The 15,773-nt window shown below is 40.6% G+C and overlaps 1 protein-coding gene across 3 annotated transcripts; it reads right to left on the bottom strand.

Annotated features, from left to right (window-relative positions):
* Nucleotides 1-1,800: 1,800 nt before the first annotated feature.
* Nucleotides 1,801-14,534, bottom strand: mfsd11 (major facilitator superfamily domain containing 11). Of its 3 annotated transcripts, XM_060892484.1 has the most exons (17): nucleotides 14,130-14,534; nucleotides 13,104-13,170; nucleotides 9,044-9,136; nucleotides 8,689-8,768; nucleotides 8,225-8,350; nucleotides 7,935-7,990; nucleotides 7,569-7,676; nucleotides 7,412-7,491; nucleotides 7,224-7,320; nucleotides 7,041-7,099; nucleotides 6,772-6,931; nucleotides 6,621-6,661; nucleotides 6,464-6,529; nucleotides 5,899-6,024; nucleotides 5,653-5,824; nucleotides 5,383-5,518; nucleotides 1,801-2,485 (listed from the first exon to the last, which is right to left on the bottom strand). In XM_060892484.1, the coding sequence occupies exons 5-17, from the start codon at nucleotides 8,318-8,320 to the stop codon at nucleotides 2,324-2,326; spliced, it is 1,359 nt and encodes a 452-aa protein (XP_060748467.1). In that variant the 5' UTR covers nucleotides 8,321-8,350; nucleotides 8,689-8,768; nucleotides 9,044-9,136; nucleotides 13,104-13,170; nucleotides 14,130-14,534; the 3' UTR covers nucleotides 1,801-2,323. The 3 variants fall into 3 exon arrangements, with proteins under 3 accessions (XP_060748467.1, XP_060748466.1, XP_060748468.1); XM_060892483.1 differs by lacking the exon at nucleotides 13,104-13,170; XM_060892485.1 differs by lacking the exons at nucleotides 9,044-9,136; nucleotides 13,104-13,170.
* Between the last annotated feature and the right edge of the window lie 1,239 nt (nucleotides 14,535-15,773).

Below are 15,773 nucleotides of genomic sequence, written 5' to 3'. Positions count from 1 at the left end.
TTGGCTGACAGAACTGGAACCTGATGTAGTCATAGTTTTCTGCTGTTGTAGCCCATTTGCCTCAAAGATTAAAGTGTAGTAAATTCTGAGATGCAGAGTGGTTATTACTGTAGCCTTTCTCTCAGCACAAACTAGTTTGGCTATTCTCTGTTGACTGTTGAAAGGTGTTTCCATCCGCAGAACTGCTACTTACTAATTGTTCAACTTCCGTGGTTTCAGTAAAATTGCACCATTCTGACTAAATTGTAGGGTTAGGGGAATCTTCTAAAGCATTTACTGTACAATCATGCTGAGTCCAAATCACTGAGATCACATTACTGTTCATATTCTGATGGTTGATGTGAACATTACCTGGACTTTTGGGCCTGTTTCTGCATGATTTTAGGCAGTGCATTGCTGCCACATACTTGTCTAATTAGATGTGATGAATGAGTAGGTGTAGAGGTGTTCACTGAGTATAAGGAAAAATAATCAATTTCGAAATATTGCTACCAAGGAAGTGTCTCTCATTACTAACAGTCTGTCCAATGTGGTTCACAGAAAGACAAACGCATGACTAAGGACTTAATAATTATTTAATTCCACAAGTGTAAAATTGGCTTTTTGTCAGCTTTGTAGACAATATTATATCAAAATCAAAACTACTGTGCCAGCACAGCCATTATGTAGAGAGCAAACAGCTTGTATTTGACACTTTTGCACTATGCTTATTCAGATTGACCCAGTTTATGTTGTCCTTTTCAAGGCGCATCCAATCCATCATACGTGACATTGCAAAGAATCAATATTTGGTGTGACCACCCTTTGGCTTCAAACCATCATCTTGAACACTCTGCACACTTGCACAAAATCAGGGAGTGTAGGGTGCAGAAAAATGGCATCAGGTGATCTTGATGAGTCAAAATTGAAATATTTGGTTGTAGTAGGAGGCAGGTTGTTTGCTAAAGGGCTGAAGAGCAGTAGAGTAATGAGTGTCTGAAGGCAACATGAAGCGTGGTGGAGGTTCTTTTCAAGTTTGGGCCTGCATTTCTGCAAATTTGGTCAGTATTAATGGTGTCCTTATGCTGAGAAATACAGCATACAATACTAGCAGGGAGGCATCTGACTAGCCCCAAATTTATTCTGAGGACAACAACCCCAAACATACAGCCAATGCCACTAAGAACTTTCTTCATTGAAGAGAAGAACAAGGAGTCCTGGAAGTAATGGTTTGGCACTCACACAGTCTGTCTGGAATTACATGATGAGACAAAGATTTGAGGTAGCCTACATCCACAGAAGATCTGTGTATAAATATAGCACACAGAAAATTAATTCGCGACATTTTTATCATATCATCTTTATGGTTTATAGAACACCTACCCTATCAATGATTCAACATCCATTAACCTGCCCTAATTTAATGATGAATCTGTCATACTGTATACGTACAGTGCATCTCAGTAATCAAAGATGTCTTGTAGCACATGTCCTTAGTTCACATTTACCTCCCATCTATACTTGCAACTGCACTGCAAATGAAGGTACTGCTTTGACAAATGATATGTGTGTCAAATTACAATTCATGATAGACTGTTTTTCAAGAGGAAATTCACGTATAATTTTGTCATTCATACCTGGAGAAGTGTCATACAGGTTTGCACATTCATACATCATTGAACCTTAACCTATTTATTTATCATCAAACACATCGGCTGTAAGTATGAATAACACTGAAGATATGTGCTTTGCATAAACATTACATGATTGTAATATGCAGTGGCTAAAAAATATTAATAAATGAAAAAAATTCAGAAGACATAAAATAAAGTAAAACTTTAATGGTTTAATATTTCTCAATGCAATTTTGCATTGGAAGCTTATTGATTTTGAGACAGGATTATAATTAAAATATATAATTAAAAGGTATTTAAAATTCCTCTCTATATAATTTGATTGTGTTGAGACAGTTGTCATACAGCATTATCTGGTTCTGTTGATAATTCCTGACAGTGCTTGAATTATGTCTGAAATAATTATTCAGCTTATGTAGTATCACATTTTTGAGTGGTGCAATCGACCAACCCCTCCCTTTTAAAATTAGAACTAAATTACCACAAATGCAAACAGTGACTTTAATGGCTTATATATTGAGTATTTAAAAAAAGAGACAAAAGACACATTTCAGAGCGATGAGTGAGCCAAAAAAGAGAACACCACAACATTCTGCAGTACTACTCATTCCACACCAGTCCTGGGGATCCAGAAAGATGCACAAAAAAAGCTGAAAAGGAGGGCACAAAGGAAGTCTTCTGGTTCCAAATTCTCTCTCGGACTCCAGGCATTAGATGCTGTCATAATCTGAGTTTCGTCCGCAGTTGACCACCCTCCATTCAGCCACAAAGAAAGAAAGGGTGCCAGTAAAGCCCACCAGTACCATAATGAGCAGTTGCCAGTATAGCTGGAGATAATTACTGTAGAAGAAGGCTAGAGCTGCAGCAATGGACTGCAGAGAGCATGGGGATAAGAACACATGGTTTTCCATTACAAAGAAGAAAATATTTTTAAAGAGTCAAAAGTAGTAATTTTTCATACTACACAAATGCTTTATCATTTAAAATATATATAAAAAACATTTATATTGTTGTGTATTTGTAATTCTATTTATATTTATTTATATATACGTATATATATATATAAAATTCCATTATAATCTTCAATCTTATCAGCAAAGGGCCATTCAGTCCATGAAGTGCATTTGATGTTTAATTGCAGACCAAGATTAACTAATTAAACAAGTGCATCAGGTCCACCATGCAGATAGACAGAAGTCTCCTGCATTATAAAGCCAGGTATATAAAAATTTGGACATTGTCAAAGTTGCAATTATTTTAGCCTTCTACTACACTATACACCGATCAGCCATATTAAAACCACCTACATAATAATTTGTTTGTCTGCATTGTGCTTGTAAAATAGCTCTAACCCTCTGAGTCAAGATACTTGCAAAAGTCCTGGTGGGGCTGCCAGTGATTGGATTGTTTGTCCAGCATATTCCACAAATGCTCAATTGGATTCAGATTTGGAGAATTTGGAGGCCAAGTTAACACCTTGAACATGCCATGTTCGGTAAACCATTGCTGAACAATTTTGCAGTGTGGCAGGGCATTTTTCCTGTTGAAAGTGGCCACTAACATTAGGGAATTCCATTACCATGAAAGTGTATACATTATGTTTAGGTACATGTTGGCTATATGCTACAGTGTCCAAGTAGCAGCAACAAGATTGCTAGGACCCAAGGTTTCATACAGCATCAAACTTTCTCCACCGGCTTGCCTTTTTACCTATGGTGCATCTTGGTACCAGCTCTTCTTCAGCAGGGATATGATTTTTCCATATTTTACATAAATATGTATTTCCATATTTTACAATCTGAGATGCATGACCCAGTGAACTGTGTAATTCAGACACAAACATTCAACACATTTCCAGTCTGAATCCAGGCTAAAAGTGAAATATTTCAGGGAAGCTTAGTGAAAAATAAATAATGGGAGCCATCGTTTAGGTAAGCAACGCACATGCACCCGGCCGTCCACACAATGTAAAAGAAAAGGTTATTCATCACCTCAGGCCACCTTCTGTTGCTCTATGGTTCAGTTAAGATGGTCACTTGCCCATTGGAGTCATTTTCATTGACCAGTCTGTGGCTATACAGCTCTATAAGCAGAAAGTTGTAATGTACTGTATGTTCTGACACTTCTCATTTACAGGCAGCTTTTTCAGTAATTTTTGCTACAGTAGCTGTTCTGTGGATTGGTCCAGATGGGTTCACTGATTGTCTGTCCTTGGAACACTTTTCATAGGTGCTAGGCACTTTACAGTAGGAACACCTGACAAGGCCTGCTGTTTTGGAGATACTCTGACCCAGTCATCTAGCCATCCCAAATTGGCCCTTGTCAAAGTTGCTCAGATCCTTATGCTTGGCCACTTATCCTGCTTCCAAAACAACTTGGAGAACTAACAGTTCACTTGCTGTTCATCTCTTCCACCCATTGACAGATGCCATTATAAGATGATTATAAGATCAGTTTTGTTTTCTTCACCTAACAATGATTTTAATTTTATGGCTTATTGGTGTATACAGAGGGGGGCACGGTGGATTAGTGGTTAGCACGTTCGCCTCATACCTCCAGGGTCGGGGTTCGATTCCCGCCTCCACCTTGTGTGTGTGGAGTTTGCATGTTCTCCCCGTGCCTCGGGGGTTTCCTCCAGGTACTCCCCCGGTCCAAAGACATGCATGGTAGGTTGATTTGCATCTCTGGAAAATTGTTCCTAGTGTGTGAATGAGTGTGTGTGTGTGTGTGTGTGTGTGTGTGTGCGCCCTGCGATGGGTTGGCACTCCGTCCAGGGTGTATCCTGCCATGATGCCCAATGACACCTGAGATAGGCACAGGCTCCCCGTGACCCGAGGTAGTTCGGATAAGCGGTAGAAGATGAATGAATGAATGAATGGTGTATACAGAAGTAAAAAAATAAAAATGAAAGAATTAAATGCAGACCTTTAGTTTAATTAAATGAACCTTAATTAGACCTTAATTTGAGGGTCCTTACATAGAAATAGGGTGTAGGGGTTTGTACTAGTTTGTTTTGGCTGTAATTCTCTCCGTGAGACAGTATGCAGGAGTTGAAATAAATTGGATTATGTATTTGATAATGAATATTGTATTATGTATTTGATAATGAATATTGTATTATGTATTTGATAATGGATATGTTCATATCCATTATCAAATACATAATCCAATTTAATTTAACTCCTACATACTGTCTCCACATACGTTTTAAGTATCTAAATATGGACCTGACTGTGAAAGGTAACATGTTCACAGTGGATGGTCAATGTATAAAGTACACAGTCTGATGCCCGTTAATTTTCTTTGGCTACAAATTTTAATGACAGATCCATAAGCTGACACAGACTAGCATAAGAGGATTACCAACAAGTTATTATTAGTATTAATACTATTAATTACTATTAGTGTTAATGCTAGTTTGCGAATAGTACACCAAGCATAAAAAAGTCTGCCCAGCAGCAATCTGGGTACTCAGTAATTGACCTGGTATTTATGTAAGTAGTTTTAGATCCAATAATAAATAATAAACATAAGAACAAAACCTAATATGCACATCACCTATGATCACATTATTTTGATGTGATCATATACTGCTTGTATAAAACTTGTTAGTTTACCAAATAACTAATGAATATCTAATTATTGTTAAATGCCAAATACCTATTACAAGCACAAAAAAATAAATATATATATATATATATATATAAAACAAATAAATTAATAAATACATTTAACCACAACATACAACAATTAAACTGCTGTGTTTTACCTGTACAAACTTGAAAACAGCAAATGCTGGGGCACTGTCTTCACGAAATATAAATCCCACAATGCTCAGCAGTTGTGTGTTGAAACAGCTATCACCGAGCCCAAGCAGAAAACTGCAGAACAATGCCAACTCGATGCTGATTCCAGGGAAAACGTGATAGGATAAACACAAAATCAAATACAAATCAAGATAAGCGGACAAACCAACAGCAAGTATACCTTGTATAAATTGCAACCAGCAAGTATGGGCACTCCTGTTATTCTGTATTACCTGGGAGTGATGAAGCCTTCCAGCTGTGTGCCCTCCTCTGGGGCCAAGGGAGCATCACTGGCTATGTTCAGGAATATTAGGTAGAAGGCCAAAATATGGGTGACCAATCCCAAAAACACCACAGGGTTCCTTCCATACTTGCACTGGTTCAGCATTCCAAACACAGACCCACCTGATCAAAGAAATATCATTATACCTTTTTGTGTCAAAACACAGCCTTATCAAAACACAATCAGAGAATCTTACCAAGTATTTCGCCAACACCAATAAAAATTCCAGCAAGGCCAATGAGACTTTTGGCATCATCACCAAAGCGAGTCATGGCTCCAACACATGTCCCATAAACACCACTGTAAAAAGTCAGTTCCAGCCCTGTAAAGGAAAAAAACATACTTTATTTTCTTGGTTTGTGAAGGTGGACTGCATTCTCTATTCCTGCAACCATTACTGTGGTAAATTGCATTTATGCTCGGGGTCTTATCATGAACCCTGCATCATTTACATTTATAACATTTTAGCATCATTGTTGCAAAACAGTCCCGAACCCTAATGCAACATCACATTCTATAGTGGGTGTCAGCTCAGTCATCAGGGAAAGAAAAAGTGTCAAACATTAATGTCCTTGGAAATTGAGATCAATTTTAGTGAAAAAGAAAAGAAATCTTGATTTAGTAACTTGCATTTGTTTCAAAATTTCTTTAAGAAGTCCAAATCTTGCTATGGGTTTTTATGACAAAAAAGTTCTTCTGGAAAGGGATTTTTAATGTAAAATGTAATAATCTAACAGTCTAGGAACAAGTATTGGGTTTACCTGTGTATGCGATGGATATGCTTAGCAGCAACATTTCTTTGGTCATGGCCAGCTGAATGGATTTCTCTGTTAACACAACATTCATCAGTACTTAAAACTAGTTAGCTGAGTTTAAAATTAGTGTTTTAAAGTATTTTACAGCAGCACAGAAACTTACTGAATGCCACCAGTGCCTGAGCACCTAGACCCTGGGGTGCTCTGGGTAAAAACACAAACATTATTGAGATATGTTTGTCTTTACTGTATATTAAGCATGAACTATTAAAAGCATTTTTTGCCAATCCAGGGGTCATGATTTCCATACTCACATCACAACTGAGTCGCTTTCACAAGCATCTCCAGGCAGTGGTGATTCAGATCTGTCAGATGGCACAACTTCTGTTACAGGCCGCTGAATGAGGAAGAAAAGGAAGTTTCCAACCAGACTGATGATGGTGAGTGAGATGAACACTGTCTGCCGGTCTTTATCTTAGACACACAGAGAAGTAGGCAGCAACTTTTGAGTATTATTTCTACCTACACATAACTGCACATATAGTATGTACTCATACCACTTGAAAAACATCATAACCCTCACCTGATATGTGAACCTTCCCTTGCCATTCAACATAAATATATAGATTGCCAAAGAACAAGCTGCAAGAAAGAACATACACACACAAAAAGTATCCTTCAGCTTGTTCTGGCTTAAGATAAATTCATCTATTATATAATGTAATTTATTATATAACATATGGAAAACAAAAAATCACAGAGACACCTAAACTGAAGCAAAGCCCAGAATATCCCACTGTTTCGTCCAATGGAAGAGTCACTGGAATTGATGGTGAGAAGATTCCCCTGAGCTGTCCACAGCACTATGAAAAGTAAATAAAAAGATTTAAAAAGTGAAAAAGAAGAGGATGCCACAAAGGTTTGTAAAAGTGCTTAATAATCATCACTCTTTACCTGCAGCTGCAATTCCAACCAAGACTGAAGCAGTGTAGAAACTCCAGGTAAAGGGGTGAATAAACATAGCAATGTATCCACTAAAAAGAGACCATTTTCAGTACAGGAATGAATATGACAATTAGAAAAACATACATTCTCCTTGTCCTGACCTTACCTGTAAATTAGTCCACTGAAAAATAGTGACAACTGAGGTCCAATGACAGCTACCACTGAAGGGGCAATTAAGTTTGATGCAGAGAAGACTCCATAGATAATAGCCATGCTATCAAAAAGCAATTAAGTTAATATTAGTGTGAAAACAGTGTCATGTCTTGTAACATCTTTTCCTCCTTGTGCTAATAATGTGATCTCCCAGACAAAATGACCAATGAATTGCCAGGACTTAAATTCTTGGAAATAAATACTGAGATTCCTTAAATTATAAATTCCATAAAGAGTTATGAAGAACTTTTTACTACAAAGGAAAATAAACTCACAGCAATACAAACAAGCTAAAAAAATATTTTTGCAAACATAATACCTTGTGTACCCACTTCCATGGAATTCTGTGCTATTATAACTTCTAATCACAGTTTGCTGTAAAAAGACCAAACACAATTAACACAATATTATATATATATATATATATATATATATATATATATATATATATATATATATATATATATATATATATATATAAAAAGCCTTTTCAAAATATAACATTTCAAAATATGTATAAAAGTATAGTAAAGTGAAAGAGTAACAAATAATGAGTTTTATTTACACTGAAAATATTTTAAAATAAGATTCAACAATTTTTTCTCGTACTTCAATGTTTCCACAGGTCTGGAAGGCAGTGAACATTAACATAAAGCCAAGACCCAATACAATGATGTTTAACAGTGATTTGATTTCTGGCCTCATCTTGGTGTGATATCCTTACTTGACAGCACCCTGAAAAGCACAAAGATAGCAGGTGACTGCTGTAAGACAACCATGTTAATAGTTTCTCAAATGCTGCACAATGAGCTGGAGACAGATGATGAAAAGCTGGGTTTGTATGTTATAAAGATACTTTGATACAGGGGTACACCTTGTAAGACAGTTTTAACAAGTGGAAGTCTGAAGGATAACAAATGCACAGGCAGTCCCTACAGGACAGAACTAAACTTGTACCAAAGAAAAGAACATAAGATATGCTGCTTCACCATACTCTGTATTCACCCTGCAAATATAACTAGCTACTACTCTGTCATAAGAGAAAATACAAGGAAAGGTCCCCACACACTCACCTCGTTTGTCTAGACAGAGAAAATCTTTGGGAGAGTTTTGTATGCGCCCACACTTGCTGACCTGTTTGTCCTTCCTAGGGCTGCAATTAATATTTACAATTAATACAACACACACAGCAGACATTTACATACCATAGACAAACAAAACACATAGTAGAAACAGTTAGAGTTAGTGCAAGAGTTAGTACACTTAGAACAGAATCATAGCAAAGAATACAAATTTAAGCACAGAGAAAACAAAAGCAGAGCAATAAGGTAATAATCTCTGTGTGTGTGTGTGTGTGTGTGTGTGTGTGTGTGTGTGTGTGTGAGAGAGTGTGGCAAAGTGCAAGCTCAACATCACTGCCATGCTCACTTTAAAGATAGGACTCCTCCCATTCCAGGTGCATCCCCATGATCAACTGGCGACAAAGATGACTAACACTCAGTCCACCAATCGGGCAGAGAGCTGCAGAGAAATGGAGGGGTAAAGACAGATGAAAAGAGCAAGCAAGAGAATAAAAGAACAAGCAGACATACTAATGCTTATGAAAGTAATACACCCACCTGAACAGACCAAACAGGTTTGTGAATACCTATGTACAACTTATTTACCAGGCTTGTGAAATTGATGATAGTTATAATAAGTTATGAGAAGTTATAGTTTTGCACTATGACTAACCATCACAAAAGTCTCTGGTTCTGGTTGTACATGTGAGATAAATGTACTAGAGTTTTATGCACTAGAAACACTAGTTCATGCATTTGTTACCTCTACGTTGGATTACTGTAATGCTTTACTGTCTGAATGTTCCAGTAGGAGCATAAACAAGCTCCAGTTTGTCCAGAACGCAGCAGCTAGAGTCCTAACTAGAACCAGAAGATATGAACATATCACCCCTATTTTATCCTCATTGCACTGGCTCCCAGTCAAGTTTTGCATTGATTATAAAATACTATTACCAACCTATAAAGCACTTAATGGTCACGCGCTACAGTACTTGAGAGATCTTTTGTTTTTTTTAATGTTCCAACATGCCTACTTCGATTAAAAAGTGTAGGCTATTTGGTAGTGCCTCAAATACAATAGGCTATAGCAGGGGGCAGAGCCTTTTCTTAAAGAGCCCCACAGTTATGAAACAGACTTCTAATTAGACACAGACTCAGTGTTTAAGTCCAGGCTAATTTGTTTAATCTAGCTTTTTATGAATAGCATTTCTTAGGTAAAGGAGTAGATCTTGAGGGTTGAACTGGGATGTCTGGATGCTGTGGGCACATATAATGTACAGTTTCAGTCTCTGTCTCTGTGTCGCTGAGTCTGTGTGTCTCTGTGTCTGTGTCTGAGCCTGAGCTCCGTAAGAAGAGATGATCAGACTTGGAACCCGGAACACTGGGAGGGAGGGGGAGGGAGACACAGAGACACAGACACACACGCACAGGCACAGAGACACACACGCACAGAGACACACACGGGCACAGAGACACACACACACACAGGCACAGAGACACACACACACACACACAGGCACAGAGACACACACACACACACAGGCACAGACACACACACACACACACACACAGGCACAGAGACACACACACACACACAGGCACAGAGACACACACACACACACACAGGCACAGAGACACACACACACACACAGGCACAGAGACACACACACACACACAGGCACAGAGACACACACACACACACAGGCACAGAGACACACACACACACACAGGCACAGAGACACACACACACACACACAGGCACAGAGACACACACACACACACACACAGGCACAGAGACACACACACACACACAGGCACAGAGACACACACACACACAGGCACAGAGACACACACACACACACAGGCACAGAGACACACACACACACACAGGCACAGAGACACACACACACACACAGGCACAGAGACACACACACACACACAGGCACAGAGACACACACACACACACAGGCACAGAGACACACACACACACACAGGCACAGAGACACACACACACACACAGGCACAGAGACACACACACACACACAGGCACAGAGACACACACACACACACAGGCACAGAGACACACACACACACACAGGCACAGAGACACACACACACAGGAACAGAGAGACACACACACACAGGAACAGAGAGACACACACACACAGGAACAGAGAGACACACACACACACAGGAACAGAGACACACACACACACAGGAACAGAGACACACACACACACAGGCACAGAGACACACACACACACAGGCACAGAGACACACACACACACACACACACACACACACACACAGGCACAGAGACACACACACACACACACAGGCACAGAGACACACACACACAGAGACACACACACACACACAGGCACAGAGACACACACACACACACAGGCACAGAGACACACACACACACACACACAGGCACAGAGACACACACACACACACAGGCACAGAGACACACACACACACACAGGCACAGAGACACACACACACACACAGGAACAGAGAGACACACACACACACAGGAACAGAGACACACGCACACACACAGGAACAGAGACACACGCACACACACAGGAACAGAGACACACGCACACACACAGGAACAGAGACACACACACACAGGAACAGAGACACACGCACGCACACACAGGAACAGAGACACACGCACGCACACACAGGAACAGAGACACACACACACACAGGAACAGAGACACACGCACACACACAGGAACAGAGACACACACACACACAGGAACAGAGACACACACACACACAGGAACAGAGACACACACACACACAGGAACAGAGACACACACACACACACACACACACACACACACACACACACACACACAGGCACAGAGACACACACACACACACACAGGCACAGAGACACACACACAGGCACAGAGACACACACACACACACAGGCACAGAGACACACACACACAGGCACAGAGACACACACACAGGCACAGGCACAGAGACACACACACACACACAGAGGGACACACCCCCACACAGGCACAGAGACACCCCCCCCCCCCCACAGGCACAGAGACACCCCCACACAGGCACAGAGACACCCCCACACAGGCACAGAGACACCCCCACACAGGCACAGAGACACCCCCACACAGGCACAGAGACTCCCACACAGGCACAGAGACACACCCACACCCACACAGGCACAGAGACACACCCCCACGCCCACATATGCACAGAGACACACCCCCACCCACACAGGCACAGAGACACACCCCCACCCACACACCCACACAGGCACAGAGACACACACCCACACAGGCACAGAGACACACACCCACACAGGCACAGAGACACACACCCACACAGGCACAGAGACACACACCCACACAGGCACAGAGACACACACCCACACAGGCACAGAGACACACACCCACACAGGCACAGAGACACACACCCACACAGGCACAGAGACACACACCCACACAGGCACAGAGACACACACCCACACAGGCACAGAGACACACACCCACACAGGCACAGAGACACACACCCACACAGGCACAGAGACACACACACAGGCACAGAGACACACACACAGGCACAGAGACACACAAACACAGGCACAGAGACACAAACACAGGCACAGAGACACACACACAGGCACAGAGACACACAGGCACAGAGACAGAAGTCATTTGAGAGGCTCTTGTTGGCCTAATTGAAGGACATATATATATATATGCTGCTTTGAGACAATGTGAATTGTTAACAGCACTATAAAAATAATTTGTAAGAAGAAATGTGACAAGACCACATCCCCCAGCACTGAGGCCAATTAACAAATGGCTGAAGACCTGAATGAGTTCTACTGCAGGTTTAAAATACAAAAGCCTGGTCTGTTAATCTTACAACACGGGCATCAGCACCCTCCCCCTGCCTCCTCCCACTGTTCCTCAGCCTGTACTCAAGATCTGTGAAGATAATGTACCCAAAGTCTTCAGCAAATAGAAGATAAGGAAAGCCAAAGGCCCAGACTGTGTCTCTCCAGCCTGCCCCAAAGCCTGCACTGTCCAGCTATCTTCTAACTTCACATTGATCTTCAACAGATCATTGGAGCCATGCAAAGTCCCTTCCTGCTTCAAACTCTCCACCATAATCCCTGTACCCAAACAACTAAAATCCCAGAACTGTTGCTTTACCGTCTGTGGTCATGAAGTCATTTGAGAGGCTCGTGTTGGCCTACTTGAAGGACATCACTGGACCCTTGCTGTGCCCCCTGCAGTTTGCTTACCGAGCAAACAGGTCTGTAGATGATGCAACATGGGATTGCACTACAACCAAATTGGAGCTGAACATGCTCAAAACTGTGGAGATGATAGTAGACTTTAGGAGAAATCCCCCCCTGCCCTCCCCCCACTCACCATCATGGACAGCACTGTGGCTGCAGTGTTGTCATTCAAGTTCCTGTGAACCACCATCTCCCAGGACCTGAAGTGGGACATTCAAATTGACTCCATTGTTAAAAAGGCCCGGCAGAGTTTCAACTTGCCACAGGCACAGATGACACAATTTTATTGAGTCGGTTTTGTGCTCTTCTATATCTGCTTGGTTTGGGTAAGCCAGCAAATCATACTTAAGGACACTGGAACCGACTGTTAGGACAGCTGAAAGGATCATTGGTGTACACATGCCCAACCATCAGGACTTGAACAACTCTAGAGTAAAGAAATGGGCAGGTAACATCATTACAGACCCCTCTCATCCCAGCCACAACCTGTTTGTACTTCTCCCTTCAGGAAGACACTACAGATCTCTGTGCACAAAAGCAGTTTTGTCTCCTATTTACGGACTCTTTCTCAAGTACTATGTAAATCCTTACTATTTAAATGTTTACTGTTCACATGCCAGATATGTATAAATGTATGAATGTTACAAGGGCACCTTAAAAACCACAACAAATCCCTTGTGTGTCTGTGCACACTTGGCGAATAAAGCTGATTCTGATCCCAAATCAACATAATTATGACATCATTCTTTCACCTCCTCCATGTCGATTCAGAACCAGTTAAAATTCTGGATGTAAACAGTGTAATATGAGTCACAATGTAATTTATTAATAAATAGCAATATGGCAAGAGAGTAACCAATACTGTTGTGTATTTACAGGTAATTACAATAGTTTTAAAAGTACAGTATATTGCTTAAGGTTCTTGTACATTAAAATAAAATATTATCCACTACATTTGGCTAAAGCTATTATCCTTCGACTTAGAACTAAGAAAAGATGACAACTAAGCAGCTGAAGGTTGCTTCTGATCTTTACCATTGACACACGTCACTTTATCAACTACATTTGATCGATTCAATCAGGTGAAGTGTCTGTCTTTCGATCAACGACCATTGTAGTTCGGAGTTGCTGTTGATTCGCAATTTTTTCAAGAACTTACCTGTGGTAAGATCCTATAGTTATTGTCCACAGTTTGCAGGGTCTCAGAACCAGACCCAACAGACGTCCATGTAAATCGACTTTACGTATATTTAAATTATGTGAATCCACCAAACAACCCTGACAATATCGAACAGTTTTCACGCTGCTAACTAATCATATGCGCTTCAATGCTGAAATCGTAAAAACTCTGTCATGTGAGGAATCAGCTGACTTTCAGCAGATCAAGCCGTTTATGGGTAACTGAGTTTTTTAAGAAGTCTGACTGACGGGTGACTTCCAAACAAGGAGCAGTGTGTTTCGGTTAAAAACATAAAATGTAGCTATTTAACCAATTAAAATAATTGTGTCAACGCATTGTTTTTCGTAGTTGTTTGTCCTGTCCTACCACCATTTAAAGCTTGCCTTTGTGGGAGGGAGACTAGAGCTATGTGTGCGCGTGCGCAGTAAATATATTAGGGCAAGCCTAGTCAGGGCGACTTTTGGCACGGGAAGTGGACTACCTGGTTCTGTCACAGAAATAAGAGTTTCTATTATTTTTCTTTAGTCAGAGATACGAAACCGTATATATTATACAGTAGCTGCATTTAACTAAAAAAAAAACATTACACAGGATAAATAATCCATAATATAATTTTTATTAAAAACAAATTCATAAAATAATATATACGTATATATGTATATATATATATATATATATATATATATATATATATATATATATATATATATATATATATACACACACACACACACACACACACACAAGTATATTGTAATTTCTTGTTAATCATCCCCCTGTCCCACACATAACCACTCCCCCTGAATGTGATCAAACAACATATGTGTGGATACAACATTCAGCACAAACTATCTCTACATAATTAGAAACAAACGTAGTCTTCAAACGTAATAAAACATGTTAGGATATTCTGGTCAACCCTGAAATTTAATAACAAATCAACAGCCCATAGGGGTGTTTTAACTCATTCATTCATTCATCTTCTACCGCTTATCCGAACTACCTCGGGTCACGGGGAGCCTGTGCCTATCTCAGGCGTCATCGGGCATCAAGGCAGGATACACCCTCGACAGAGTGCCAACCCATCACGGGGTACACACACACTCTCATTCACTCACGCAATCACACACTACGGACAATTTTCCAGACATGCCAATCAACCTACCATGCATTGTCTTTGGACCGGGGGAGGAAACCGGAGTACCCGGAGGAAACCCCCGAGGCAAGGGGAGAACATGCAAACTCCACACACACAAGGCGGAGGCGGAAATCGAACCCCCAACCCTGGAGGTGTGAGGCAAACGTGCTAACCACTAAGCCACCATCGGTTTGTAGATTACCAAGTGATAAACAGAGACGAGTTGCAGTTGCAGCACTAAACACTTTTTTTTTTAAATGGTTAATTCAGCTGAAAGTCCTGGAAAGATGTCACCAGTTAGGTTGGCAGTTCAGCCTTTGTGGGTTTTTTTGGTTTATGTGACTTTAGTACATACTTATTTAATGTGGCAAAAGTATTGCGGGAAAAGAATAAATAAAAGATTTAACAGTCTTTGGCACCTCAACTATCTAACTTTCACATTATGTTCCTCTCAAATTTGTGATTTGCTTCCACCTGCAAATTGC

The sequence above is a fragment of the Tachysurus vachellii genome, chromosome 18, assembly GCF_030014155.1.
Source record: "Tachysurus vachellii isolate PV-2020 chromosome 18, HZAU_Pvac_v1, whole genome shotgun sequence".
Classification (NCBI taxonomy): Eukaryota; Metazoa; Chordata; class Actinopteri; order Siluriformes; family Bagridae; genus Tachysurus; species Tachysurus vachellii.
The sequence above is the reverse complement of the archived record's forward strand: the minus strand, read 5'-3'. Positions and strand labels throughout refer to the sequence as shown.

Coding starts and splice junctions, on each gene's coding strand:
- mfsd11 (XM_060892484.1), bottom strand. CDS start 8,320: ATGAGGCCAGAAATCAAATCACTGTTAAACATCATTGTATTGGGTCTT. Junction 5,825..5,898: donor TGGTGTTGGCGAAATACTTG/GTAAGATTCTCT, acceptor TTCTTTGATCAG/GTGGGTCTGTGTTTGGAATG. Junction 2,486..5,382: donor CTGTTTTCAAGTTTGTACAG/GTAAAACACAGC, acceptor TGCTCTCTGCAG/TCCATTGCTGCAGCTCTAGC.